This window comes from Phragmites australis, chromosome 17 (assembly GCF_958298935.1).
Source record: "Phragmites australis chromosome 17, lpPhrAust1.1, whole genome shotgun sequence".
Lineage (NCBI taxonomy): Eukaryota > Viridiplantae > Streptophyta > Magnoliopsida > Poales > Poaceae > Phragmites > Phragmites australis.
Window position 1 is genome coordinate 13,556,811 of NC_084937.1, and position 26,449 is coordinate 13,583,259.

The window sequence follows — 26,449 nt, forward strand, 5'->3', positions numbered from 1 at the left end:
CACACGTACAAGGATGGAATCGCCGTGCGCCGGTGTGCTAGCACCGCACGCCCGGCTAGGGTTTCGAAGGGAGTTCGGGAATAGGAGGCGGCCAGGGTTTCTAAAAAACTCAATGCGCATTGGCCCCTGCCTATTCTTATATAGAGCACGCTAATGGGCCTTTAATCAACATTAAAGCCCATTATGACTCTAAACCCTAATGGTCCTTTAATCAACATTAAAGCCCATTAGCAGATCCAATCCGCAAACTCGATCGCCTCTAGGGCATATTACCAACAATCTCCCACTTGCACTAGAGTCAGCACAAGTTTTATATTCCATCCCCTTAAGTGTGTGACCCGTTAGGTTCATGTGTAAACGGCCGCTATCCGGAAACCCTTTTCCGAATTGCAAGTCAATAGCGGTACCTAGTAGGATATATTGACTCCCGAATGCACACAAAGATCATATCGGCTGAACCTTGATATACTCATGCACCAATCCCTTTACCACACGATACCAGTCAAGCTCAAGGCGAGATTCGTGCCACCCTTGTGATAGCTCGACCATTCACTCGATCAAGTAGTGGATTCACCATGATTAACTCTTTAATCACATTGGCATGGCCATGCACTTTCCAATCCAACTACCTCGAGGGGCCCAGAGATATCTCTCCCGTTATTTAGGAGGGGTAAATTCCATCTTGATCACTCACATCCCACGACATGTTTCATAACATACCCGAAAGTAACCTTTATAACTACCCAGTTACGGAATAGCGTTTGGAAGCTCCTAAGTGTGTTACTACACATTCTGGAATCAATGATGATCTCAGGTCAAAGAATTCTGTAGGTACACCATTTGAGATAACAACTGATGGCACATTAAAAATAACAATCCCAGCAGTATCTCAGGGTGGGTCTATCCAACATCATGTTCTCTAACATGTGTCCACATTACTGATTTGATATCTCCATATCTATGATCCGTGAAACATGATCATCATTCAGTCAAATGTGCTAATCTATAAATCATTATTGTCCCACACAATGATATGAGATTAGGGACTATTTAGAATAACATCATAAAAACAAAGAGTTTCACAAACAAGTCACATACTTGCTGATCAATGTAAATGATAATTATTCATGGAACCAGATAACAATTATCCAAAAGTACATTAGCATAGACAGAACACATTCTCTCACATGCACTAGAGTGTATCCCGCAAGTATCTAATACCCATAGAGCTCAAGTGTGCCTCATGCTTGGGCTGTGAGAGAGGCTTCGTCAACGGATCAGCAATATTCGAATCCGTGTGCACCTTGCATATTTTTACATCACCTCTATCAATAATCTCTCGAATGAGGTGATAGCGCCAAAGTATGTGCTTGGACTTCTGGTGCGACCTAGGCTCCTTGGCTTGTGCAATGGCACCACTATTGTCACAATAGAGGTCCATTGGACTGGACGCACTAGGGACCACACCCAACTCAGAAACAAATTTTCTGATCCAAACAGCCTCTTTTGCAGCTTCCGAAGCTGCGATATACTCAGCCTCCGTCGTGGAATCAGCAACCGTTTCTTGCTTGGAACTCTTCCAACTCACCGCACCTCCATTAAGGCAAAACACAAAACCAGACTGCGATCTCGAGTCGTCCTTGTCGGTTTGGAAGCTAGCATCGGTGTAACCATTTACAACGAGCTCCTCCTCACCTCCATAGACTAGGAACATATCCTTAGTTCTTCTCATGTACTTGAGGATACTCTTTACTATAGCCCAGTGACATTCACCTGGGTTCGATTGATATCTGCTCGTAACACTTAGAGCATAGGAGACATCTGGGCGTGTACAAAACATAGCATACATGATGGACCCGATAGCAGAAGCATACGGGATCGCACTCATCCTCTCGAGCTCATCAGATGTCTTAGGACATTGATTCTTGCTGAGAGTGATGCCATGTGACATTGGCAAGAAACCTTTCTTGGAATCCTGCATATTGAACCGATTCAATACCTTGTCAATGTACGTGCTCTGGCTTAATCCGATTAGTCTTTTCGACCTATCTCTATAGATCTTTATGCCCAATATGTATGCTGCCTCTCCTAAATCTTTCATTGAAAAACTCTTTTGCAATGAAGATTTGACAGCATCGAGCACTGCAATATTATTTCCGATCAATAATATGTCATCCACATATAAGACCAGAAACACAAGTGCGCTCCCACTAGTCCTTTTGTAAACACAAGGCTCTTCTTCATTCTTGATGAAACCAAACCCTTTGATCACATCATCAAAATGAAGATTCCAACTCCGAGAAGCTTGCTTTAGTCCATAGATGAACTTTTGCAGCTTGCAAATCTTCCCAGCATTTTTCGGATTGACAAAGCCTTCAGGCTGTGTCATGTACACATCCTCACTTAGGTTTCCATTAAGGAAAGCCGTTTTGACATCCATTTGCCATATCTCGTAGTCGAAATACGCAGCAATTGCTAGGAGAATCCGAATAGACTTTAGCATTGCGACGGGCGAAAACGTTTCATCATAATCAACACCTTGAATTTGCCTGAAACCTTTCGCCACCAATCGTGCCTTATAGATGTGAACATTTCCATCAACGTCTATCTTTTTCTTAAAAACCCATTTACACTCGATAGTTTTCACACCATCAGGTGGATCGACCAAGTTCCAAACTTGGTTTTCTCGCATGGATTCTAACTCGGATCTCATGGCTCCAAGCCATTTTTTGGAGTCTGGTCCCACCATTGCTTCCGAGTAAGTCTTAGGTTCATCATTGTCCAACAATAATATGTTGCGCTGCCCCGTGGTTAGGAACATAAACCGCTCGGGTGCACGACTGAACCTTTCCGACCGACGTGGGGCTGGTGTCTCGACAACAGGTTCTGCAACATCTTGCATACCGAGTTGTGGTTCAATAGGAGCTGAAACACTTTCAAGTGGTTCCCGAATTTCTTCGAGTTGCACCGTGCTCCCACTAACTCTCTTCGCGAGAAACTCTTTCTCAAGAAAGACACCATTCCGGGCGACAAACACTTTGCCTTCTTCCCGGTTATAGAAATAATATCCTTTGGTTTCCCTAGGATACCCCACAAAGAAGCATTTATCAGATTTGGGAGTGAGCTTATCAGACGACAAACGTTTTACATAAGCCTCACAACCCCATATCTTAAGGAAAGACAATCCGGGACGCTTCCCGGTCCATATCTCATATGGTGTCCTCTCTACAGCCTTAGATGGAACCCTGTTTAACGTGAAAGCAGCAGTTTCTAGAGCGTATCCCCAGAAGGACAATGGAAGATCAGATTGGCTCATCATCGACCGGACCATGTCTAACAAAGTTCGGTTCCTCCGCTCGGACACCCCATTCCATTGTGGCGTACCCGGTGGAGTCAATTGTGGAACGATTCCACATTGCCTTAGATGATCACCAAATTCATGGCTCAAATATTCACCTCCACGATCTGATCGCAGAAATTTAATTGTCTTGCCTATATGATTTTGTACTTCATTCTGGAACTCCTTGAACTTTTCAAAGGATTCAGACTTGTGCCTCATTGGGTAGATGTAACCATATCTACTAAAGTCATCGGTGAAAGTAATGAAATACTGAAAACCACCTCTAGCTGTAAAACTCATCGGTCCACATACATCTATATGTACTAGGGCCAATAATTCATTTGTCCTCTCACTTCGACCAGTGAAAGGCGTCTTAGTCATCTTGCCAAGTAAACAAGACTCGCATGTATCAAATGATTCGAAATCAAATGAATGTAGAAGACCATCTTTATGGAGCTTCTGCATACGCTTCTCATTTATATGACCTAATCGACAATGCCAAACAAAAGTGGGATTCAAATCATTAAGCCGAGGCTTCTTTGTATCAATGTTATAGATAGTTATATCCTCAAGATCCAATATATATAATCCATTTACTAATGGACAATTACCATAGAGCATACCATTCAAAAATATCGAACAACACTTGTTCTTTATTATGAATTCATAACCATCTTCTTCCAAACATGAAGAAGAGATAATGTTTTTGCCCAAGGCAGGAATATAATAACAATTATTTAATTCCAAAACTAATCCTGAGGGTAGCGATAAGGAGTAAACGCCAACGGCCAACGCAATAACTTTTGCACCATTACCGACGCGAGCATCCAATTCGCCTCTTGCACACTTCCTAGTCCTTTTCAGTCCCTGCAACGATTTGCAAGTATGAATCATTGATCCGGTATCAAATACCCATGAATCATCAGGACGAGTAGCAAGATTAATTTCAATAACATTTATACCTGAAGAGGAAGTCTTACTTCCCTTCTTCTTTTTGAGTTCTTCCAAGTACAATTTGCAGTTCCTCCGCCAATGACCAGTCTTATGGCAGTGGTGGCAAGTGTCAGAAGCGGCAGGGCTAGCCTTGGGCTTTCCAACAGGTTTAGGCTTAGAACTCGAGATCTCATCCGAAGTTTTAGCCTTACCCTTGCGCTTTCTCTTCTTGCTATCCTTTTGAACCATCATCACATGACTAGAGCTCTTCTTAATGCTTTCCTCAGCAGTTTTTAGCATCCCATGCAATTCAGCCATGCTTTTCTCCATGCTGTTCATATGAAAGTTCAAAATGAACGGCTCGAAGCTCGCAGGGAGCGACTGGAGAATTACATCTGTAGCCAACTCAGGGCTAAGGGGAAAACCAAGTTTTTCCAGGCTCTCAATGTAACCAATCATTTTGATCACATGAGGACTGACTGGACTGCCTTCTGTTAACCTACACGCAAACAAGGACTTTGAGGTGTTGTACCTCTCGGCCCGAGCTTGGTTCTCAAACATGCCTCAGAGTCCCACAATCATATCATGGGCATCCCTGTTCTCATATTGCTTCTGAAGCTCAGAGGACATACAGGCAAGCATGAGGCAGCTAATATCCAGTGAATCGTTGGTGTGCTTCTCATAAGCCCTCCGATTCGTGGCAGGAGCATTATCAGCTGGTTCATCAGGATAGGGGACCTCTAGAACATATTCCTTTTTCTCTTGTTTGAGAACAATTCTCAGATTTCTATACCAATCAATAAAGTTTGTTCCAGAAAGCTTCTCTTTTTCAAGAATCGATCGCAAATTAAAACTGGAAGTGTTACTAGCGGCCGGTGCCATAATCTACAACAGAAAATACAGGTTCAGCACTATGCCTATGTGAATCTTCTATTAAACAATTTAACAAAAGATACTCCACTATATGTGTTTTTCCTCTAACAACATATAGAGGATCAAGATCCATATTCAACTAAGTTCTAGTGAGCTTTGGCATCACTGCTAGAAACTTAGTGACATAGGTAAGCAACGCCTTCCTAATCACATCCCTATGTGACTCTTGTTTGCTGGGTGGCATCGAATGCCCCGGCGCCCAACACCATGCCCCAAAGCCCAAAACCGTTTTGATAGCTTTATCAAGTAAACCAATACTATACGTGTGGATGTCCGACATCCACTCTAAATGGTTAAGATAAATGATGGCACCCTGCTTTGGCAGACCTACCACACAATGATCAAAACCTTTGTAGGTGCAGCTATTGGAAGGGCATCAATTACTCTTGATTTTTCTGAGAGAAACTACTCTATCATGAAAATCATATCCACCACATATAAAACATGAAAGAATAGTATGACAGGAACATAAAAATATCACAGGCAATCATATTAACTGTGACATAGTATGGCCCCTTCACATAGTGATCTTCATCGCCACGGTTCCTGTCCTCCGGGTCATCATGCTTCAAATCTCCATGATCTTGTTCTAGTCTATTACACCTAATAGCACTAGATAAATTACATGAGAAGAAGCATCACAAGTCGACACGCAGGCCGTTATACAATAACATGACAGCCTTGAGCTGCAATTAACCATGACACACAGGCCATGAAAAATTACACACATGCATCACATATCACAAGGCCATACCAGTCACAACATTCTCTGCAAAAATGAGTTAAGCGTAGAATCGAATTTTAATGTCGTGATGGGATCATGTTATTACAACAATCTATGCATGTACGCGACGGCGGTCCCATTGATCAATCCCATTGATCATCGCGTGAGGTTTTTCCAGAAACGATGACAGCACACACGACCTCGATCTGCTGTTCTCCCGACCATGTCGCGATGCACGCAGTTAGCCCCGATGGTGATTCCAGCCGGTAGGGGCAAGTCGCACGCAAAACCAGGTGGGAGATCGAGCTAATCTTTTTGGCTATGTGGTTTCATCGACTGGCATCTCATCCGATCTCTAATTCACCTAACCAACCGTGCATTGATCAATCCATCATATGAACTGATCAAAAACAATAGATCTAATCTATTTCTATCACATATCTTCTATATGTGACTGATCCAGATCGAAAACTACGCAGGATGGCTCTGATACCACTGAAGGGTTGCGGGTAGGCTACGCTAGCACAAAATAAATTTTCTCTACCGCATTCAACCAGGAAGCCATGCGAGTAGGGGATCATGAATCGTTACCACTTGACGAGCAGTGCAGCGGAAGAAGAGTTGGAGCAGACCAATCCAACGTCGTGCGCGTCAAGTAGTCGATCGTCAACCTCGTCCCGAGCACGTCCCGAGCACCTTCCGAGTACTCGCGGGTACGTCCCGAGTACTCCCGAGCAGATCAGCATCGCAATAGTAGCAGCATCTCTACGGTATCCACACGTACAAGGATGGAATCGCCGTGCGCCGGTGTGCTAGCACCGCGCGCCCGGCTAGGGTTTCGAAGGGAGTTCGGGAATAGGAGGCGGCCAGGGTTTCTGAAAAACTCAATGCGCCTTGGCCCCTGCCTATTCTTATATAGAGCACGCTAATGGGCCTTTAATCAACATTAAAGCCCATTATGACTCTAAACCCTAATGGTCCTTTAATCAACATTAAAGCCCATTAGCAGATCCAATCCGCAAACTCGATCGCCTCTAGGGCATATTACCAACAATGTCAGCCCCTGCCACGGCCTGGTAGGGGGGCGTGGGGACATTTAATGCATAGGTCCCATCGCGCGATATCCGGTGCGCCACGGGATAACATCGCGAAGCCCAAGGCGCCCCGCTGCCACCCTGTTGTGTCAGGCTTGCTCTGATCGGGCGGGCACGCCGGGCTGCTCGGTGGCTGCCCGGTGGGCTCTCCCCGCGGCGCCCGTTGAAGAACGGCATGATGACGAACAAGACCGGACAGGGCGCGTTTTCAACCCTCCCTGTCACCTCGTGCAGCAGCCCATGATGGTTGCTTTCCATTTATGGCGCCTTGGAACTCACGCCATCCTTTCTGGGCACGCTACTGCCCCGGTGGGTATTTAAGCCGGGCGGGCTCCCCGGAGAAAGGCAAGGAAAGCACAGACGAAGTAGAGTTCGACATTAACTGAGTCAAGTTCAGTACGAGCTAAGGTCGAGCACCGAAGAACAAGGAGCACGAAGCTCTAGACTAGACAAACATTCTTGTACACAGCAAACACTCAAAGAGACATCCTCAGAGCATTTATAGCATACACACAGGAGCAGGGTGTTATGCTCAGTGCGGCCCGAACCTGTCTAAAAATCCCCTGAGCATTTACTACTTCTTGCATCCGATCGTTATATTCCACCTGCATCTCATTTACGCCCATTTATTTCACCTGCAAAACGGATTCAGAATCATCCCCCCGGCCGAATCTCAAAGGGGGTCCCTCCGGATCCCTGCTTGAGCAGTTCACCCTCCGACAGCGACACTTACAGATTATACAGGAACAACATTCTTGAGGTGTTGGGGTCCAGGCAAGTTCCAGGTATCTGCATGAGGCCGTTCATCCGAACGCCGAACCCCCTCTTCATCCTTTGGTTGGTGGCATCTTCCCGATTGATGGTGAGATCAGGCTACTTTTTGACAACCCTTCGCACCAAGTTCGCCTCGACTGCCAGATATGTTGACACATGTGGCGAAGGCCATCCACTTGGCCTTGAGACGCAGTTTGCTACCGATGATCGGCTACAAAGAGGCTATCACCAGCTTGTAGCAGTGGTTAATTCTTTCTATCCTAACTCACCGGCAGTTTGATATCGTGGATCTGATCCTTTCATTTACTAGGTGTAAGAACTATTCAAATAGACATGTTCGGTCATGAGCATTGTCCATCGAACATTCTCGTAGAGTTTTGTTCAGTATATGGGACGTGGATGTATGTGGGATGGTACGAGGTGGTTCTATTAAGTGTTACGTTGAGATAGTTAAGTTTATGTTATCTATGTTTATGCACTTGTTGTCATGTAGAGATAGTATATATTATTGATCAATGCTATATGTTCATCTCATTTGTCAATTAAATTGCTTTTCGCTAAATCAATTTAGCCTTATGGCATATTCCTTGCTAATTCATCTAAATGTCCTTGGAGTCGGAAATTGTATATACCATATTATGTAAATCTCGTAAGTACCTTATACTGATGATGTTATCTCTAAGTTTTTGCAGTTGAGAATGAGCTCGTGTATAGGTATTTTGTCCTCGCCAATGCTAGCAATGGACAAGAGTAGCTTTTATCTACTTGAGCTAACCCGGTGGTGCCTTAAGGCAATGGTGCCACCGTCTTTTGTTATTTTGACATTAATTTCACTACGCATAGATGTTAATTCGCTAGATGAAGAACTTGGCTTGTAATATAATTCTCTAGCTATTTAATGTCTATTTGATAGCTTGAATTTGTTAATTTAACTCTCAACCTTCCATTTTCAGATTATGACACTTGTGGACTTGTAGTATTATCTAAGACATGCAATTTAAGTTAAATACTTGCACTCTATTATGTCTTAAGATTATGTGTTTGTTGTAAAGATATGTGCTGTGATCTTGGACTTGTTGACCACATATCGGGACTACCGGAATTGCTCTCGTTTTAATCAGAGTGTGGCTGCGAAGGATGTCTTTAAATGTGTATTAGCACACGGCATGTTGAATGACGAGCGTGTGCTAGCTCTTATCTTTATGGATAGTTGGCCCAATCAATTAAACCGAGTGCGATTTGGACGGTTATCACATTAAACAACTAATGCAGCCAATTATATGGAAGCATGGATTAACCAGTCAATCCGACCTATTTGGTGTCTACAGACGTTAACATCACTTCGATTCTTGTTTGGCTGTCTGCATAGAACTCCAAATCTGCTCGATCTCCTCATATTCAGCACGATAAGCAAATGTAGATGATGCAAATGGAATACAACTCGTTGGATTGCATCTTGACGCGGAAGAAGAGGTGGTTATACTCAGTTTTACATTCCAAGAAGAGATCTTATCTAGTCACAATGTTCAAAGACCTAGCCACGGCAGAAAGTAATGACATGAGGAAGAAAACGAGCCGTTAGTGAATCTAGACACCAAAATTCAGGTTAAACAACTAAAGTTTAGGAAGACCAAATAGTAACAAGAGAAAGAGATCCGTGGTGGCTATGGCCAGAGTGGATGAATGTAGTGTTTGGTGAGGGATGTGCCCTTTTATTTTGTTCGAGCCTGAGAAAAAATAATACGTGTTGTATTTTAAATTATATTTAACTTGTAGCTGATTCATATAGAATTGAGGGACAATTCTGAATTTCTGATAGTGATATCCCATCCCAATTTTCAAATGTGTCCAAACAAACTGCCCTCGAACTGGAATTCTTATTCGAATCGCTCAATTCCAAATGTATCATCAACTCTGCCGTGATCAGGGGTAAAACTGGCAAACCGTAAAATTGAGGGGGGCCAAGGCTTTCTCCCTCTCCGTCTCTTTCCTACCGCCGCCGCCATTTGTTGCACCTCATCGTCGGCGATCTCACCGCCGGCGACGGCACGCAGCAAATCAGCCATCTTACCGGCCAAGTATCGTCTCCCCGCGAGACGCCGCCCGCCCTCCTCCTCTTCCCCGGCGTCTACTGGTATTGGAGTGGCGCGGGGTGGAGATCCATCGACCCATTCCGACCTGGATCGATCTCTCCATTTCTTGGTAACTAACCCAAAGTGCCCGGATGGACCGTTCCAGGGCTCTAGAAATGCAGAGGGATAACGGCCCCGGCGACGGGACGCCGGGAACCCCGAGCCCGACGCACGGCGGCCGCCTCAGGCACCGGAAGCGCTCCAGCGAGGTGGTCCTTCTACCTCCCTGTATCAAGAAGCCTCTGGTTCTTAGGAGTTAGGAGTGGAGGACTCACGTCGCAATCTTTGCATTGCACATTGCGTCGTTGTTCAGGTCAACCCCGATGTGAACAAGACCGATGGCGCAAACCTGCTCGCCAATGACAAGAACAAGTACAAGTCGATGCTCGTCCGGACCTACTCCTCGCTGTGGATGATGGCCGGGTTCGTGTTCTTGATATACATGGGCCATCTCTACATCTGGGCCATGGTCGTGGTCATCCAAATCTTCATGGCCAAGGAGCTCTTCAACCTGCTCAGGAAGGCCAATGAGGACCGGCAGCTCCCTGGGTTTAGGATGCTGAACTGGTGAGGTGGTAGGCTATGGTTGATTGATGTGTTGGATGAACCGGGGTTTATGTTCTTTTTGTGTTGTGACAGGCATTTTTTCTTTACCGCTATGTTGTTTACGTATGGGCGCTTCCTTAGCCGGCAGCTTGTCAACACTATGACTTCGGATAAGTTGCTGTACAAGCTGGTGAGCGGGCTCATCAAGTACCAGATGTTTATTTGCTACTTTCTCTACATAGCAGGTAACTGTGACCATCTTTTTTGTGTGTCCCCAATAATAGTCATGGCAATTACAACACAGGGGGACTTCAACATTTTAGTATTTATTAAGGTAGGCAGGCTTTAGACTCAATGACTAAAGATTGTAAAGGAAAATTGGTCCATTTTCCCCTTAGGTAGGTGTGTCAAGGACTCTAGAACAAAGAATTATACAGTAAAATATTCAAATATGACTTGTATTATTGAATTTTTTTAGTAATATATGTTACAACAAACATGTTTTCATTTATTCTCCAGTTCATGCATGTTGGTTGAGCTCAGAGGATTATTCCTTGAGGTTTACTGTATGAGTCTTCTTTGCTTTACAAACCTTAATTTTTCCTATTGATTATGGGAATTAACTAAAGGTGTTTGATGAGGTTGTTTATGATATCACTGTATGATGCAATACATTTCTCTGCGTTGCCATCTTTAAGTTTTGGTGGTTAAGCACTTAAGCCGTTATAGCACATAAAATTTTAATTGTAAATTTGGACTCATGTACTTACAAGTGCCGTTGTTGACATAGAAATGAGGCAAAAACACTCTCATAAAGTTTTAAAAATTGCTTGATTGTTGCCACTGTATTGATTGATTTATCATCCAGGTTTTGTCTGGTTTATTGTCACGCTAAAGAAAAAGGCATACAAGTACCAGTTCAGTCAGTATGCATGGACTCACATGATCCTTCTGATGGTATTTGCTCAGTCATCTTTCACTGTGGCAAACATTTTCGATGGAATATTCTGGTAAAGTTTCTAACTTATGGCAATTTCTAATGCTTTGATCCAATAATATAATTTGAATGCCAATGCTCTGCTTGAATGGTGCAGACGTAAGTACTAGCTTAGGAGCCTGAAATGTTCTTTGCTACTTCTGTATGCTTGTGTTAGTAGTTTTGCTCATAAAGTTTATTGATGCCTTAAACTTAATGCAACTTGCAAAAGATTACCTGCAAAATTACTGGTTTAAAGAGTGTTTGTTCTTTCAAGAAGTTCAAAGAGTGTTTAAGCCAAGCTATAGTAGATAGAATGATTACAATGATGTCCTGATGCTGTATGAATTTGAAACAACAGTAAAGACAACATATTCTATTTGTGTAACTCTTAAGCTTTGTGATCTGTCAAGTATTGATTGAATGCAGCGTCAATGTAGCTTACATAAAGAAAAGACAAAATCATTTTATCCACTTTCGTACCTATTTGTTTTCTAGATCTTCACACCTATTGATCTGTGTTGTACCCCATTTATCTTAATTTAGTTTTGCATAGCATGCAATGAGTGTGCAGCTGCCGAACTAGAAGACTGGTATTGATGAAACTTTGACACCTAAATTATGTTTGGATGAGGGGGATTGCTCTTGGGACTGTTACAATTTGTTTGCAATCTGATTCAACTGGACCCTAAGTGATCTATGTTAGGCTGACATAAAGATGATGCTTTTGTAGGTTCCTCCTACCAGCTTCATTAATTGCTATCAATGATGTTGCTGCATATTTCTTTGGATTCTTCTTTGGGAAAACACCCTTGATTAAGCTCTCTCCAAAGAAAACATGGGAAGGCTTTATAGGTGCATCAGTGACTACCATGCTTTCTGCGTTTGTGGTTAGTAAATACTTACTGGTCTTCTAAATTATCTGTGTTTGCAATTACTAACTGAGGGCCATGTAACCAAAATATGTAGTACATAAATACTCCATCTCTGTTAATGGTTTTTTCTGGTGGCCTTCTTTGTGTAAATGTTGTTATATTTTCTACTAGACATGCTTAAGTATCTGCAATAGCAGCACTATCAAACATAGAATTTCAGTATCCACCTGCCCTGGGGTAACAATCTATTTCGTACCAAAGGATGGGCCAAAAAATGGTGGGTTTGGTTGGTGCCCCAGCCTGCTACATTGCAATTAATATATACTTTCTGTGGAATTAGTTCACAAAAAATTTATGCTCGAGGGTCAACAGAAAGCTCTAAGTCATGTGTTTTGGAAAACAACTATGATCCTCTTATGAAATGCATCTGTGGGCTGAATTCTTTGGAGTGGGTGTGCTTGATTGGTGACCGAAATTGTGCTAAAAAGTTTGCCAAAGTTCCCACTACCAAAACTGTTTTATCAAATTTGGTCCATAAATTGGCTCAATTTTGGTAAGAAATGAACTGAAGAGCCAATAAGCATGTAATCTTATCAATTATGGTAGTGAACCAAGTGGAAGCCAAATCCAGTCTTGGTACCAAACTGAACACCCCAAAGATGGACCATGATTTGGGCGAAAAAGTTCTACTACCTGCCACCTGACCAGAGCAGCTCAGAGTAAGTTAGTGGGGTCAAGCCTTGTCCCAACCAAGAAGCTTTCACTGGTTTGAATTTGTTCCCTAAATCATCGTTTACCACATCCTATTTCATCTACGTTGCTTGTATTTAACTGTTAAATATAAGGGAAATCTTTGTTTCTGTACAGAGTTTTCAATTTCGCATTTAAACTGCTTGTTTCGCTAATTATTTTTAGATTTAAGTGTTTAAATAGTTGAATCTGGTATGATTGTATTTACTCTTGGTGTTTTGTCAGCTTGCTAATTTCATGGGCCATTTCCACTGGTTGACATGCCCAAGAAAGGTATAGTTCCTCCTTTGTCATAGAGCAGGTCCACTTTCTAATGTGCTCTAAATGTATGGCCACTGTGCTATATAATGTTTCATTACTGTCTATAGGATTTGTCAACTGGATGGCTTCACTGTGACCCGGGCCCCATGTTTACTCCAGAAAGTTATGATTTACCAGGATGGATGCCACAATGGGTGAGCAAGCTGAGCCTAACTCAAATACTCCAACTAAAAATACATAACATTCCATCTCTTCTAGTCCCTGTTCCACTTAGTTTATTTATATATTACAGTTACCATGGCAAAAAGTTGCAATTATGCCTGTTCAGTGGCATGCCTTAGCTCTTGGCTTGTTTGCTTCAATAATAGCACCATTTGGAGGGTTTTTTGCAAGTGGCTTCAAAAGGGCATTCAAATTTAAGGTGCTTATCTTGTTTGGATTTTCCTATTTGAATATATTTCATTCTCGGAAGCTTATCATGATTTCTGTATACTTTTCAGGATTTTGGGGACAGCATACCTGGTCACGGTGGATTTACAGATAGGATGGACTGCCAAGTAAGTACTTTGAACTCAATTTGTTTCCAAATGTACACATTTGTTAGTGCTGAACTTGGATGTGTTAAATCTCAGCATACCTGCTCTTCTTGTGTATGCTGTGTTCCACTCATTGGTGTGAATTGTTGTTGACCAAAAAAGAATGCATCCATCTCTTTCATATATTGGGCTGATTTATGCTTTATCGTAAATAGGGTTTTCTATTGTTGGGAAGTGGAGCTTGCTGCCAGGTCCTGACCTAAAGCAAAATTTATAATTACAGTTTTTCTGTGTATTGTAGCATGTCAATTTAAATAATGTGTAGTTCAGACTTCAACTGTGTTTTTTCATTCTTTGTATGCTTTGCAATGCAAAAGCTGACATTTACAGTATTAGAATGTTACTGTTTTGGGTTCTCCATTGACATTCATGCTGAGCAAATTTCATTGATGTTTGCAGATGGTAATGGCTGTCTTTGTGTACATCTATTACCAATCATTTGTGATGGTACAAGACTTATCTGTTGAGACAATCCTGGAGCAGGTAATTTGTATTCGCCATACTTGTACGCTAACTCCAGTTCTTTCGCGCCATAAAGAAATCTAGCTGTTAAACGCCACACCCTTCAATGCAGATACTAAGGAATCTCACCTTCGAGGAGCAGCATGATCTATATGAACAACTAGGCAAGTTACTGGCGAGAGGGAACTGATGCTGACATCAGCAAATCCAAAAGGATGATGCACAGTGTTTTCAGGCCATGCTTTAGTTATTCTGCATGTACAGCCCTAACACCCCAAGAACGGAACAAAAGAACGACAAAGCTGACTGGAATCGCACTGCTGTATGATGTTTTGGAGTATACAGCTCCCATGGTCTTCCGAGATGATTTGTTGTCTTTTTCTTTTGCTTCTGGTGTTATGCTTGTTGCCGCCTCAAAACCAGCAAACGCTGTTTCCTCATGTAAAAGGTAGTTGATGTTGACCCTGTGTAGAATGTTCTTTCCAGTCAATGTTTTATTCAGTAGGAGAGATTGAAAGAATTCGTGGAATTCTGTGATCTTTGTTGGGAATTAGTTTGCTTAGATCGACCTGGACTCATCCCGGAACGGAGCTATTTCAGTCCTAACGAGGGTCGACCTACAACTGGAGATTTACCATTAAAAAAAATCGAGTGGCGGCCAGGTGGGGCATTTGGGCCAACTGGAGATTCTTTCTTTAACAGGAGCCAAAATAACTATTTATTCTTGCAGACTAGGGTCAATTTGCTACTTTGCTGCACTTATTCCTCGAGTTGTCATACATGTTTATCATGCTTTACTGTAGTTTGAAACAAGAAAAATAGAACATACTCCACCTAAGCCACACAACCAGCTTTAATTTTCTTGATTGGCAAATTTGTAAACACCCGGCGAGTCAACAATAATTGCTGTACAACACTTGGCAGTAACAATTTAACACCAAAAAAGAAGAGACAATTGTCATCCAATGTGCCTATTCAAAACAGACAACTGCCCCGAGTCTCCATTGAACAAATATACCACCAGCGGGGAATATGACGATGAGAATTTCGATGACGAGAACCTCGTAGAGGGTTGTAAGATTCTGCTTCCTTTGGGGCATGGGATGGTTAGGAGGCGTGACCCGGTCCGCATCTGCCAAACCTAAAACCACACAAGGGCAAAAAATTACAACAATTCTCCACCTGAAAGCAAACATACTCCTTTAACTGACATCGCAACGCAGCTTGTTTATCACCCTCAGAAAAAAACAGGTTATTTATCCTTAAATTCTTCTATGTGACTAATGACCAATAGAAAATCAAACCACCTCCAGAATGTCAACGTTGAGCATTGTAATAACCATTACATGATTTTTAAACAAGAAATTAACAATGGGGGCAAGCATGAGACTTACCTCTATTATGCCTTTCCGTGGAGCATGGATTGCTAGACACAAGCAATAGTCACTCTTTGTATATTCTATGTGCATCGAACTTGACGAAGCCTTGTCTTTATTCAAAATCATCTCCACAAATAGACATGAAGCATCACGATAGCCCTAAAAAATTGTTACATTAAAATGTTAAAAGATAACGAATATCCAAAAAGTAGATAGATTTCGGTATTTTGCGAGAGCTACTTGGTGCATTATCAATGTTCTGCAGTGCGAATGACCTGTGCTGTGCTCTGGTGGCAAACAATGGATAGCAGTTATTTAATCACAAGGCAAAATGAGTATAGAAGAAAACGTCAGGCATGTTCTCCTTGGCTACACTTGGATCCTTTTTTTTGTTTCAGAATTGGTAAGAATGGATTTATCCACACAAATCCAAATATGGTCATATACTCATGTGGATATGGATATACAATCAAATATCATCAGTTGCAACCACCTAAAGATTGGTTGCAGCAGGAGTAAAAAGCTTGGTATGCCCTAGAAGTTCGAGACTGCATCTTGCAAGGTGGCATGAGATAGTACTATGCTTAGTGGTGGTAAAAGCCTTGCCTAAGGGTTGCTCATTAGTACTCTGGCAAGCTATTCTTAGAAAGAACATATAGCTAGTAAAATCCTAAATATAAACCTAATAGACGATCATCGATTGCCATGCTAAAACAAACCTAAACTAAAGCCAGAAAGGTCAACAGAAAAAATGCATAACGGTCCTAAATATGAACTTACCAGATAAATATTGACCTCGTCTCAAAGTCCTAGAGTTTTGTGAAAAAACTGTTAGTCGCTGAATTCTTACTCTTGGTAGTAGCTGAATTCTTACTCTCATCAAGAGAGGATGACACTAGGAGTTGGGGCAATTTTTCCTTTATTTCTCACACAAATGCCATGCCAACCTGAGGGGTTGGAGATACATATTTATAGACCCATGGCCAGCCAAGCATATGCCAAGATGCTAGTCTAAGATGCTAGTCTAAGATGCTGTCCTAGATGCTGTCCTCTAGTCTAAGATGCTAGTCTAAGATGCTGTCCTAGATGCTGTCCTCTAGTCTAAGATGCTGTCCTAGTGTCCTAGATGCTGTCCTAAAGCATATGGGCAGCAAGACCACCATGTGGCAGCCCCACAAAGACCATGTGCTGCACAAGGATTTATCCCATCATTCTCCCCCTAAGTCTTGTGCGTCGTCTTGTGGGAAGATTGAACCATCCCGGTCCTGGAGCAGAGCTCAAGGAACTTGAGCCTCCCAAGAGGCTTGGTGAGCAGGTCCGCAAGCTGATCCTTGGTGTTGATGTAGCTCGCATTGATGCTCCCTTCCTCCAAACAGCCTCGGATGAAGTGGTACCTCACCCGGATGTGCTTGCTCCGTTCATGGAAAACGGGGTTCTTTGCCAGGGCTAGAGCGGACTTGCTGTCCACCCTGAGCTCCACCGCTCTAGTGTCTCTGCCGAGGAGATCACCAAGCAGTCGAGCGAGCCAGAGCGCCTGAGTCGAAGCGGTGGAGGCCGCTATGTACTCGGCCTCGCAGCTGGACAGGGCCACCACCTGCTGCTTGACCGACTGCCAGCTAACGAGGCACTTGCCGAGGAAGAAGAGGATCCCGCTCGTGCTCTTACTGGTGTCGATGTCGCCGGCGTGGTCGCTGTCGCTGTACCCGACGAAGTGTGCCGCCCCAGGGCACCTAGCTAGGGTAGTAGAGGCCGTGGTCGAGAGTCCCCGCAACGTAGCGGATGATCCTCTTCACAGCCTGCTGGTGCTCCGTCGTCGGTCGCTGCATGAACCGACTAACGTAGTCGACGGAGAATGCCAAGTCCGGCCGTGTGTGGGCGAGGTAGCGAAGGCTCCCCACAAGACGCCGGTACTGCGTAGCGTCCACCTCCTCCGTCGTGCTGTCGCGGCTCAGCTTCAGCCTCTCCTCCATCGGAGTGAGAGCTGGGTTGCAGTCGGTGAGCCCAGCTAGCTCAACGACGCGCTTGGCGTAGGCGGTCTGTCGAAGCGTGATCCCGGAGTCATCCTGGTGCACCTCGATCCCGTCGTGCTGTCGCGGCTCACCTTGCCCTCCTTGCCGGGGATCGTAAATCCCGGCGGCTGGTGCACGTAGACCTCCTCCTTCAAGTCGCCGTTAAGGAACGCCGACTTGACGTCCATGTGATGAACACGCCAGCCCTCCTGAGCAGCTAGCGCAAGGAGGAGTCGCACGGACTCCATCCGTGCCACGGGAGCGAAGGCGTCGTCGAAGTCGACCCCCTCCTGCTGCACGAAACCTCGTGCCACCAAGCGAGCCTTGTGCTTGACGATGGCGCCGGCTTCATCCCTCTTCAGCTTGAACACCCACTTAAGGGTGATCGCTCGGTGACCACGAGGGAGGTCAGCAAGCTCCCAGGTGCGGTTCTTCTCAACCGCATCCATCTCCAACTGCATCGCGGCGCGCCATGCCGCGTGTCTCTTGGCCTCTGCAAACGACCGAGGCTCGCCGTCGTCACACGCAAGGTGCAACTGCGCCTCCAGATCGTGAGGCACCAGTCCCGGCACCGGCTGGTCGCCGAGAAGGTTCTCCATCGTACGGTACCGCAACGGCTCGCCGTCGTGGTACGCGTCGATGCGCTCCTCGTCGTGAGAGAGCGGAGTAGCGAGCTCAACCGGGTTGTGCTCGACACGAGCTGGTGTTGGAGTAGACGTGCCCGGAGAGGTGCCTGTCGGTGCTGGAGTGCGTGGCGTTGCCGGCTGTGGTGGAGCCGGCGAAGAACTCATCGCAGCCGAGGTCCTGACTGGAGAACGTGGTGCTGTCGAAGTAGCAGGCGCCGGGGTCGGTGGAGGCTCGGGGACCGGGGTAGACACGCTCGTCGAAGAAGAACTGCCTACTCCCCCAGCTCCCTCGAAGTGGACGTACTCGACAGTGAAGTCGTCGTACGTCGGAGCCGATCTGTCGTCCATCGCCTTGTCCCACGCCCATCCTCGCCCTTCGTTGAACACAACGTCGCGCGCCGTGTGCACATGCTGTGTCTTCGGGTCGAGGATGCGGTAGGCCTTCGAGCCCTCCGCGTAGCCGATGAACACTCCCGAAGTGCTCCTGTCGTCGAGCTTGCTGATGTGGCCAGGCTCCTTGGCGAACGCGAGGCAGCCGAAGACCCGCAAGTGGGAGACCGCCGGCTTGCGCCCATGCCAAGCCTCGTACGGCGTCCTGCCGTCGAGCGCCTTGGTAGGCGAGCGGTTGAGGATGTAGACGGCCGTCACCACCGCCTCTCCCCAGAAGACAGCCGGCATCCCCCTCTGCTTGAGCCATCCCCACAACCGTCTGGTTGCGCCGCTCGACGACGCCGTTCTGCTGCGGGCTGTACGGCGCGGAGTAGTGGCGCTGAATGCCCTTATCAGCGCAGTACGACGCGAATTCAGCCGCCGTGAATTCGCCGCCGTTGTCGGTGCGCAGGACGCGCAGCTTGCGGCCGCACTCCGCCTCCGCAGCAGCCTGCGCGCGCCTGATGGCGTCCGCAGCCTCTCCCTTGCTGCCGAGGACCATCACCCACATGTAGCGGGAGAGGTCGTCGACGAGCAGCAGGAAGTAGCGTCGTCCTCCCGGTGTGGCCGGTGTCACCGGGCCGCACAAGTCCCCATGCACAAGCTCGAGCCTCTCCTTGGCTCGGAAGCTCGCCCGCTGGGGAAAGGGGAGTCGCCTCTGCTTCGTCAACACGCAGACGTCGCAGAGCTGCTCCACATGGTCGAGGCACGGCAGGCCTCGCACCATCTCTGCGGCACTGAGCCGCTTCAGGGCCTCGAAGTGTAGGTGCCCGAAGCGCTCGTGCCACTGCCACGCCTCGTCGTCCCGACGAGCGGCGAGACAGAGGGGTTGTGCCACCTGCACGTTAAGGACGTAGAGTCGATTTGTGCCTCTGGTTACCTTGGCAAGAAGGCGACGACGGCGATCCCAAATCCTCATGACTCCATCCTCAACAACCACGCGCGAACCGTTCTCATCCAGCTGTCCCAAGCTGATGATAGAGTTCCTCAACGCGGGAATGTAGTAGACTCCGGTGAGCAGCCTGTGCTCACCAGACACGGCGGTGAAGATGACGGAACCGACGCCCTTGATCTCCACGCCGGAGGCATCCCCAAATTTGACGGAGCCTCGGACGCTAGAGTCAAGCTCGGTGAAGAACTCCCGTCGACCGGTCATGTGATGGGTGACGCCGGTGTCGAGGCACCACCCGTCAGTCTTGTCGTTGCCGGAGCCGTCGCCGAGGAGGGTGTGTGCTTTTGGCTCGTCAAGGTGGAGGAGAGCCGCTGCGGCCGGTGCCGCTGGAGGTAGCTCTATGCTCGCATGAGCCATGAACAGAGCCGGCTCCTCCTCCTCCGCCTGTGCGACGTGGGCCTGGCCACGTCGTGGCTGACGACAGTCCTTGGCCCAATGGCCAAGCCGGCCGCAGTTGCGGCAGGTGTCGTCTCGTGCCGGCGGCGCCGCCCTGGGTGCCTCCGCGGGCATCACCCTCGGCACGTCCTCGCGCCCCGGCCTGGGCGTCTCTGCGCGCCTTGCGCGGCTTGCCACGCTTGCGGCCGCCTGTCGTGGAAGAAGGCTCCCCCTTCCTCCGGTCACCCTGGCAGGCATCCCACTGCTCCCGAGTGAGAAGGAGCTTCCCGCCAGTGGTGATGGGCCCCGAGAGAGATTGTGGCTCATCGCTGTCGACGACCTTGAGGCGACCTATCGCCTCCTCGATCGACATCGTGGAGAGATCCAGCAGAGACTCGATCGAGCGAGCCATCTGCTTGTACTTCTCGGGGACGCAACGGAAGAGCTTTTCGACAGCTCTCTCCTCGCCGTAGGTGTCATCGCCGAACTGCACCATCTTCTGCAACAGAGTGTTGAGACGGAGAGCAAAGTCATCAACGTCCTCACCTGGCTTGAAGGCCAGGTTCTCCCACTCCTTGCGAAGTGCCTGCAGTGTGGACTTACGGGCGCGGTCGCTGCCGATGCGTGCCGCAGCGATGGCGTCCGAAGCCTCCTTGGCAGTCCGCTTATTGGTAAGCGAGAACTGCATCTCGGACGGGACTGCTGCGATGAGGGCATCCAGCGCCCGTCGATCCTGGTCGTAGTCGACGTCGCCGTACCGGACTACCTCCCACATGTGCCGCACCTGGAGCTTTACCCTCATCACCGCAGCCCACTCGACGTAGTTGGTCTTAGTGAGGGTAGGCCACCCACCGCCGGGGCCGACGTCCCTGACAACAGCCTGGAGCCCGTGGTAACCACGGTACCGATCCGGGGAGAGAGCCACGCTGCCTGTGAAGGCCGCGCTCTCCATCGACCCGTCCGCCACCGTTGCCGTGCTCGCCCCCTCCAGGAGCGCCACCGCCGAGCGCGCCTCCTCCAGGAGCGCCACCGCCGTGCGCGCCTCCTCCAGGAGCGCTGCCGGCGCGTCCGCGTCTGTCTGGGCTGCCGCCGCGCTCGTGGGCGTGCGCGGCTGCTCACTGCGCCGCCCGCGCTCGCGCTGCCTCCCTCCCCAGCAACTCGAGGTCCACGTTGGCGCTGTCGTCAGCAGAAACGGAGCTGCTGATGCTGCCGCGCAGAGCCTCGACCTCTGCTGCCGCCTCACGCGCTGCATCCGCCGCCGCCGCTGCTTCCGCCTCCGCTCTGGCTGCTGCCAGCTCCGCCGCTGCCAGCCTCGACGCCCTTGCCGCCGCCGCAGCGGTCTCTGCCGCCGCTCGCTCGCGTTCCTCTACCGCGGCAAGTTCGGCCTCCTGCCGACGCCGCGTGCTCGAGGCGACCGAGCGCTGAGACTGCCCTGCGGACATGACGCGCTACCCGGGGGCTGCTGCGTGGGGAGAGGGCTGCTTCAGACGAGTTGCTGCTCGTCTGCGCAGAGGGAGAGAAGTGAGCAGGAGCGGCCGGAGCTGCTGCTGCTCCCAGCTGGGGCTGTTGCGCTGCTGGGAAAGAAGGTGAGCAGGAGATGCTCAGGCTACAGGATACTACGGCTCTGATACCAGTTGTTAGTCGCTGAATTCTTACTCTTGGTAGTAGCTGAATTCTTACTCTCATCGAGAGAGGATGACACTAGGAGTTGGGGCAATTTTTCCTTTATTTCTCACACAAATGCCATGCCAACCTGAGGGGTTGGGGATACATATTTATAGGTCCATGGCAAGCCAAGCATATGCCAAGATGCTAGTCTAAGATGCTAGTCTAAGATGCTGTCCTAGATGCTGTCCTAGATGCTGTCCTCTAGTCTAAGATGCTAGTCTAAGATGCTGTCCTAGATGCTGTCCTCTAGTCTAAGATGCTGTCCTAGATGCTGTCCTAGTGTCCTAGATGCTGTCCTAAAGCATATGGGCAGCAAGACCACCATGTGGCAGCCCCACAAAGACCATGCAGCGGCCCCACAAAGACCATGTGCTGCACAAGGACTTATCCCATCAAAAACCACACCTAATAGACCCCTTTATGACAGTCTAAGCTCGGTTGCAGCAGGATTAAAGAGCTCATTATGCACTAAAAAACGAGCACACAACTTGCAGTGGCATGGGATGGTACCACGCAACATAGCAGTAAATGGTGGCATGATCAGAGGACTGCACATGACTACCCTGGACTGCTACTCTCACAATAGCCATGGTGTATCCATAGCGAACTTGTGCTCAATGGGATGAGATGTGAGCAGCAATTGAAACAGAATATTTTCTATGTGCATCCCCTGATCCTACCACGATTTACAACTATCGCAGGGCGGTGCAAACCAACAACCTAATAAAATTGAAGCCCACATGTTTAGAGCATGGCAACTAAGTTCTATCCACTGCTGCCACCAATCAAATATTTGATCAAAATTGGTATGTAAAATCGATCTGGTGATAGTTTGATTCTCTTCATGACATAGTTCTCTCCCTTACTTTTGAAAAACCACCAGAAACCAGCTGGATATCTGTTTCTCGACCTTGGTTGACCCCCCTTTAAATAGATCTAGCATCTATTACTTCCAAGCTTGAAATCTCAAGAAAACAACATTTCCATATTTTGAAAAGATATAAATGGGCTGATTCTAGTTTCTAAATGTAAAAGTCTGATCTAGACTAATATTATAGTTTTCAATATTAACCTAAACTGCAGAGAACAAAACAAACCTAAAACAAATCCTAAATATAAGTAATAAGACAACCTATTGAGTAGTACAAACCTATCTAAGTATGACAAAACACAGTAATCTAAAAGAGACGAATATGGTTTTGATGGAAACCGAACCAACAACCACACCAGAAGACAGTCTTATTCTTTTCAAAATCTGGGACTTTTGGAAGTTATATATTATTCCGTAGTTCATTATTTCTCGTAGATTATGTAGAAAAATAAGTTGTAACTCAAGATATTTACCTTCCATAACCGTACAGCCACAAGGGCATGAGTGTCCAGCAGTAGAATCCGCCCGAGTGAATCAGTTATGGCAGCCAACGTACCACTTGGGGAGAGTGTAAGCCGTTCTCCCTTCCTTGGTGAGTCTTTCAAGCAAGTGAGGGGTGATGCTGTAGCATATGTAACCATGAGGAACAAATTCAGTATTTTTGAAAATACCGAAATTTAACTATTAGCCATTACTTTTTGCAAAGGATTGAGGCTTTGGCCGTGACTTTTTAGGTGGTGATGGTTCACTCCGCCATAGTATTTTGGACAAAGATGATATTGTCGAAAATGTTGCAGCAACACCTCTTGACAAAATTGCTCCAACAATTGACCTGCTTCTATCTTCTGATAGCCTGCAGAGCTACCCAGGTGTTAGGAGATGTGTAAAACTAACAATATTTCATCATCACTTGCCAACTTTCCTATGTTAACATCCAGAGCAGATGGACGTTATTTGATTTGATTGCAATTCAAATATGAATGGAAGATACCATGGAAAATTTCTTGTTGCGATATAATTTAAACTGGAAAACATGCATATGTAAACTAAATTTCCATGCATGACACAGCCACACAGGCCCAATCAATTCTTGGACAAACAACATACATAGAACTCATGATGGAATGGCTGAGATAATGTATGGCAGAGCTAGCAGCATGATCACCTCAATCAGAAATGCATAAGCCAAATGCATTGTGGAACTCACCTATATGCTGAAACTACAGCATCCTCTCCAACTGTGATGGCACAGTAGTGGCGTTGACTTGACTGCCCAGCAATAGAAAAGCAGCTGAATTCAATATGATCGTAACTTCAGGAAATTTCCACTAAAGGTAGATTTTTGAACGAAACAGGATACAAAAACTAAAACAATAATGATAAAGGCATAATGGATTTATATAACAGTGACATCTAACAACAGTAGAAGAATAATGCACGAGCAAGTCACCTGAAGTTCTAATAAAGGAGGTGGCATCAGACCAACAATTGCAGCATCAGCACAAGAACCAAACTTGCTTACATTCCAAATCTGAAAGGGTATCCTTCCAAAGGAACCCTCATCCCCAACATCTTCCTCTTCAAACTTATCTTTCCACAGCCGTGATTTTACATCTTGAAATGATTTTTGAAGCATGCTCTGTGAGGAACCAAGAAATCAATCATAGTTATTGAACATACAGAAAGTGTAATTGTTACAATGCTGGCTATTAAGCAGTGAAATCTCAGTTTGTAATAGAGAAATAAAGGAGGATTTCACACAAACCTGAAAGTCAGCACCATCGAAGCGCGCGATAACACCAGAAAAAACTACAGAAAGTTCGTCTGAACCTGAATCTTCCCAAGCGTTCTCCTTCCTCTCACGAAAATTGAGTTTCAGTATCTTCGCAGGATATATGCTCTGAAATAAGAAAAATCCAAGGGCGGCAACTATTACCATTGAGGAAAACCAAAAGAAATATGCATGTCTGCTAATGGTTGGAGAGAGACAGCATAGTTAATGGAAGTAGAAGCAACTAAGTAAAGTATCTTCTGTCTGCACTACAATACATGTGCTGCCTACATAATAACCTGTGAAAATTTCTGGAGGCAAATATCTATCTTTGAGTTTACACCACTCGCCTGGACACCAAAACAGACCTTCGGAATTTACTGCTAAAATTTGCAACATTGAAAGGAAATCTTTACAACTTATTTGACCCCAGTAAGAGCATTCGGTCGTGTGAAGATATTCCTAAAAATTACAAGACGAAGTGATTCCACAAAACATAATAGAAGTACTAAACTGGTCTAAAAAAATAGCATTGACAATCTAAAATTTCTCAGAAGAATACAATATCTACAGAAAGATAGATGGATGGATCATAGAAGCTACCTGCTTGTGCAGTAGATCGCCGGCGAGCGAGTAGAACAGGAGCCACCCGGCGTCCGTACCGACCGCCACGGCCACCCCCTCCTCCCCCTTGGCGCCGTCCTCTCCGGCGAGCGGGACCCACTCCACGGCGGAGATCCGGCCCTCGTCGGGCCCCAGCGCGGGCTTCACCGTGACCCCACCGCCTCCGCCCCCGGCGACTGAGACGATCACGAGCACCGACCGCGCCGCGCTGGCCACGACGAGGGCTCGCGCGCGCGGCCCGAGCGAGGGGAGCACGGCCGCGTCGTCCAGCCACCCCTCCCGCTCGCCGGCGCCCGCGGCGGCGAGATCCGCTGAGGCGCACGCGAGGAGGGCCACCTCCGTCAGGTGGTGGCCCCGCGGGGCCATTGTGGCGGGAGGAGGGCGAGAGGAGTTGAAGGTGCGAGCTGCGAAGCTTCGGATCGCGGAGATGCGATGCGAGCGCGACGAGGGGGAGGAGAGGAGGAGACGTGCGCGTGGGGTTTTTGCAGATACACCCTTGACGTTAACGCGGATTTCCGATTAAGGAATGGGAGGCCCAGCTTGCATTATTGTGGGCAGGGTTAAAAAAACCGTCGGTAACGCGGTTACCGACCTTCCTGTCCGGTCCGATTTCAAAAACCGCTCGGTAACCGAAATTTAAATTCAAAAAATTCGGAAAAATAAAACAATTCAAAAAAAAATTCAAAAAAAATCTTAAAAAACCTAGACATAATTCTAAGAACTTCTGTGAAAAAAAATTTCAAAAATAATGTCGTTTGCATCATATTCTATAGGGAGAAAGTTTGAAAAAATTGAAGCGCGCGGCTCAATTATTAACTCACGTTAAGGAAAAGTGTAACATGCAAACACATATTTTTTTTGTATAAAACGTATTTTAAGAGAATCTTTAAAATTGATTTCACTTTATTTAGAGTTTTATTAAATTCTCTATGATTTTTACAAAGTTCACAAGCATAAAGTGAATATGTTAAGAAACATCACTGTAATTAATTTTTTCATGTCTACTATTATTTTTTCTACGTAAATCATAATATAAATAATCTAATGAAAGTGGTTTCACTAATTTTTAAGGTGTGATGGGTCAGTTATGAATTAATCTAGTCGCAACACATTTACACAATCATGCATGTTACAATAACTAATTCATGAGTTCATATATTTTTAAAAGATATAGGATCATGTAAGAAGACTAACAAAATTAGTTTCATGATTTTTGGATTAGCAAAGAGTAAACTATGCATTTACCTTGGTTTAACAAATAAAATTTCTCACAGAAAATTTTGAACTTTTTTTATGAGTATAAATACTTTTATCATGTAGATCATGTTACAAGGAAGCCAACAAAATTT

The 26,449-nt window shown here is 46.3% G+C and overlaps 3 protein-coding genes across 4 annotated transcripts; 1 reads left to right on the forward strand and 2 right to left on the reverse strand.

Moving 5' to 3' along the window:
- Window positions 1-3,945: 3,945 nt before the first annotated feature.
- LOC133897721 (uncharacterized) lies at window positions 3,946-4,827 on the reverse strand. Its single transcript, XM_062338531.1, has 2 exons — window positions 4,303-4,827; window positions 3,946-4,207 (listed from the first exon to the last, which is right to left on the reverse strand). Exons 1-2 carry the CDS (start codon window positions 4,730-4,732, stop codon window positions 4,191-4,193), a joined length of 447 nt encoding a protein of 148 aa, XP_062194515.1. The 5' UTR covers window positions 4,733-4,827; the 3' UTR covers window positions 3,946-4,190.
- A 4,895-nt stretch (window positions 4,828-9,722) lies between these two features.
- LOC133896590 (phosphatidate cytidylyltransferase 1-like) lies at window positions 9,723-14,916 on the forward strand. 2 transcript variants are annotated; one of them, XM_062337189.1, is made up of 12 exons: window positions 9,723-10,139; window positions 10,244-10,497; window positions 10,570-10,721; window positions 11,345-11,486; window positions 12,186-12,342; window positions 13,303-13,350; window positions 13,446-13,532; window positions 13,631-13,759; window positions 13,839-13,895; window positions 14,090-14,125; window positions 14,334-14,417; window positions 14,509-14,916. In XM_062337189.1, the coding sequence occupies exons 1-12, from the start codon at window positions 10,023-10,025 to the stop codon at window positions 14,584-14,586; spliced, it is 1,341 nt and encodes a 446-aa protein (XP_062193173.1). In that variant the 5' UTR covers window positions 9,723-10,022; the 3' UTR covers window positions 14,587-14,916. The 2 variants fall into 2 exon arrangements, with proteins under 2 accessions (XP_062193173.1, XP_062193174.1); XM_062337190.1 differs by lacking the exon at window positions 14,090-14,125 and having other exon boundaries at window positions 9,726-10,139.
- A 315-nt stretch (window positions 14,917-15,231) lies between these two features.
- On the reverse strand, window positions 15,232-25,593 carry LOC133896589 (uncharacterized). Its single transcript, XM_062337188.1, has 8 exons — window positions 25,080-25,593; window positions 24,471-24,605; window positions 24,156-24,344; window positions 23,913-23,974; window positions 23,401-23,558; window positions 23,179-23,327; window positions 15,791-15,934; window positions 15,232-15,537 (listed from the first exon to the last, which is right to left on the reverse strand). The coding sequence occupies exons 1-8, from the start codon at window positions 25,464-25,466 to the stop codon at window positions 15,355-15,357; spliced, it is 1,407 nt and encodes a 468-aa protein (XP_062193172.1). The 5' UTR covers window positions 25,467-25,593; the 3' UTR covers window positions 15,232-15,354.
- Between the last annotated feature and the right edge of the window lie 856 nt (window positions 25,594-26,449).

Excerpts from the sequence above, each read along its gene's own strand:
- LOC133897721 (XM_062338531.1), bottom strand. The coding sequence starts at position 4,732 with ATGATTGGTTACATTGAGAGCCTGGAAAAACTTGGTTTTCCCCTTAGC.
- LOC133896590 (XM_062337189.1), top strand. The coding sequence starts at position 10,023 with ATGGACCGTTCCAGGGCTCTAGAAATGCAGAGGGATAACGGCCCCGGC. Across the intron at positions 12,343-13,302 it reads CCATGCTTTCTGCGTTTGTG|CTTGCTAATTTCATGGGCCA; the intron begins GTTAGTAAATAC and ends GTGTTTTGTCAG. Across the intron at positions 13,896-14,089 it reads CAGATAGGATGGACTGCCAA|GGTTTTCTATTGTTGGGAAG; the intron begins GTAAGTACTTTG and ends TATCGTAAATAG.
- LOC133896589 (XM_062337188.1), bottom strand. The coding sequence starts at position 25,466 with ATGGCCCCGCGGGGCCACCACCTGACGGAGGTGGCCCTCCTCGCGTGC. Across the intron at positions 24,606-25,079 it reads GCGATCTACTGCACAAGCAG|AGCATATATCCTGCGAAGAT; the intron begins GTAGCTTCTATG and ends TTCTTATTTCAG. Across the intron at positions 24,345-24,470 it reads TCGATGGTGCTGACTTTCAG|AGCATGCTTCAAAAATCATT; the intron begins GTTTGTGTGAAA and ends GGTTCCTCACAG.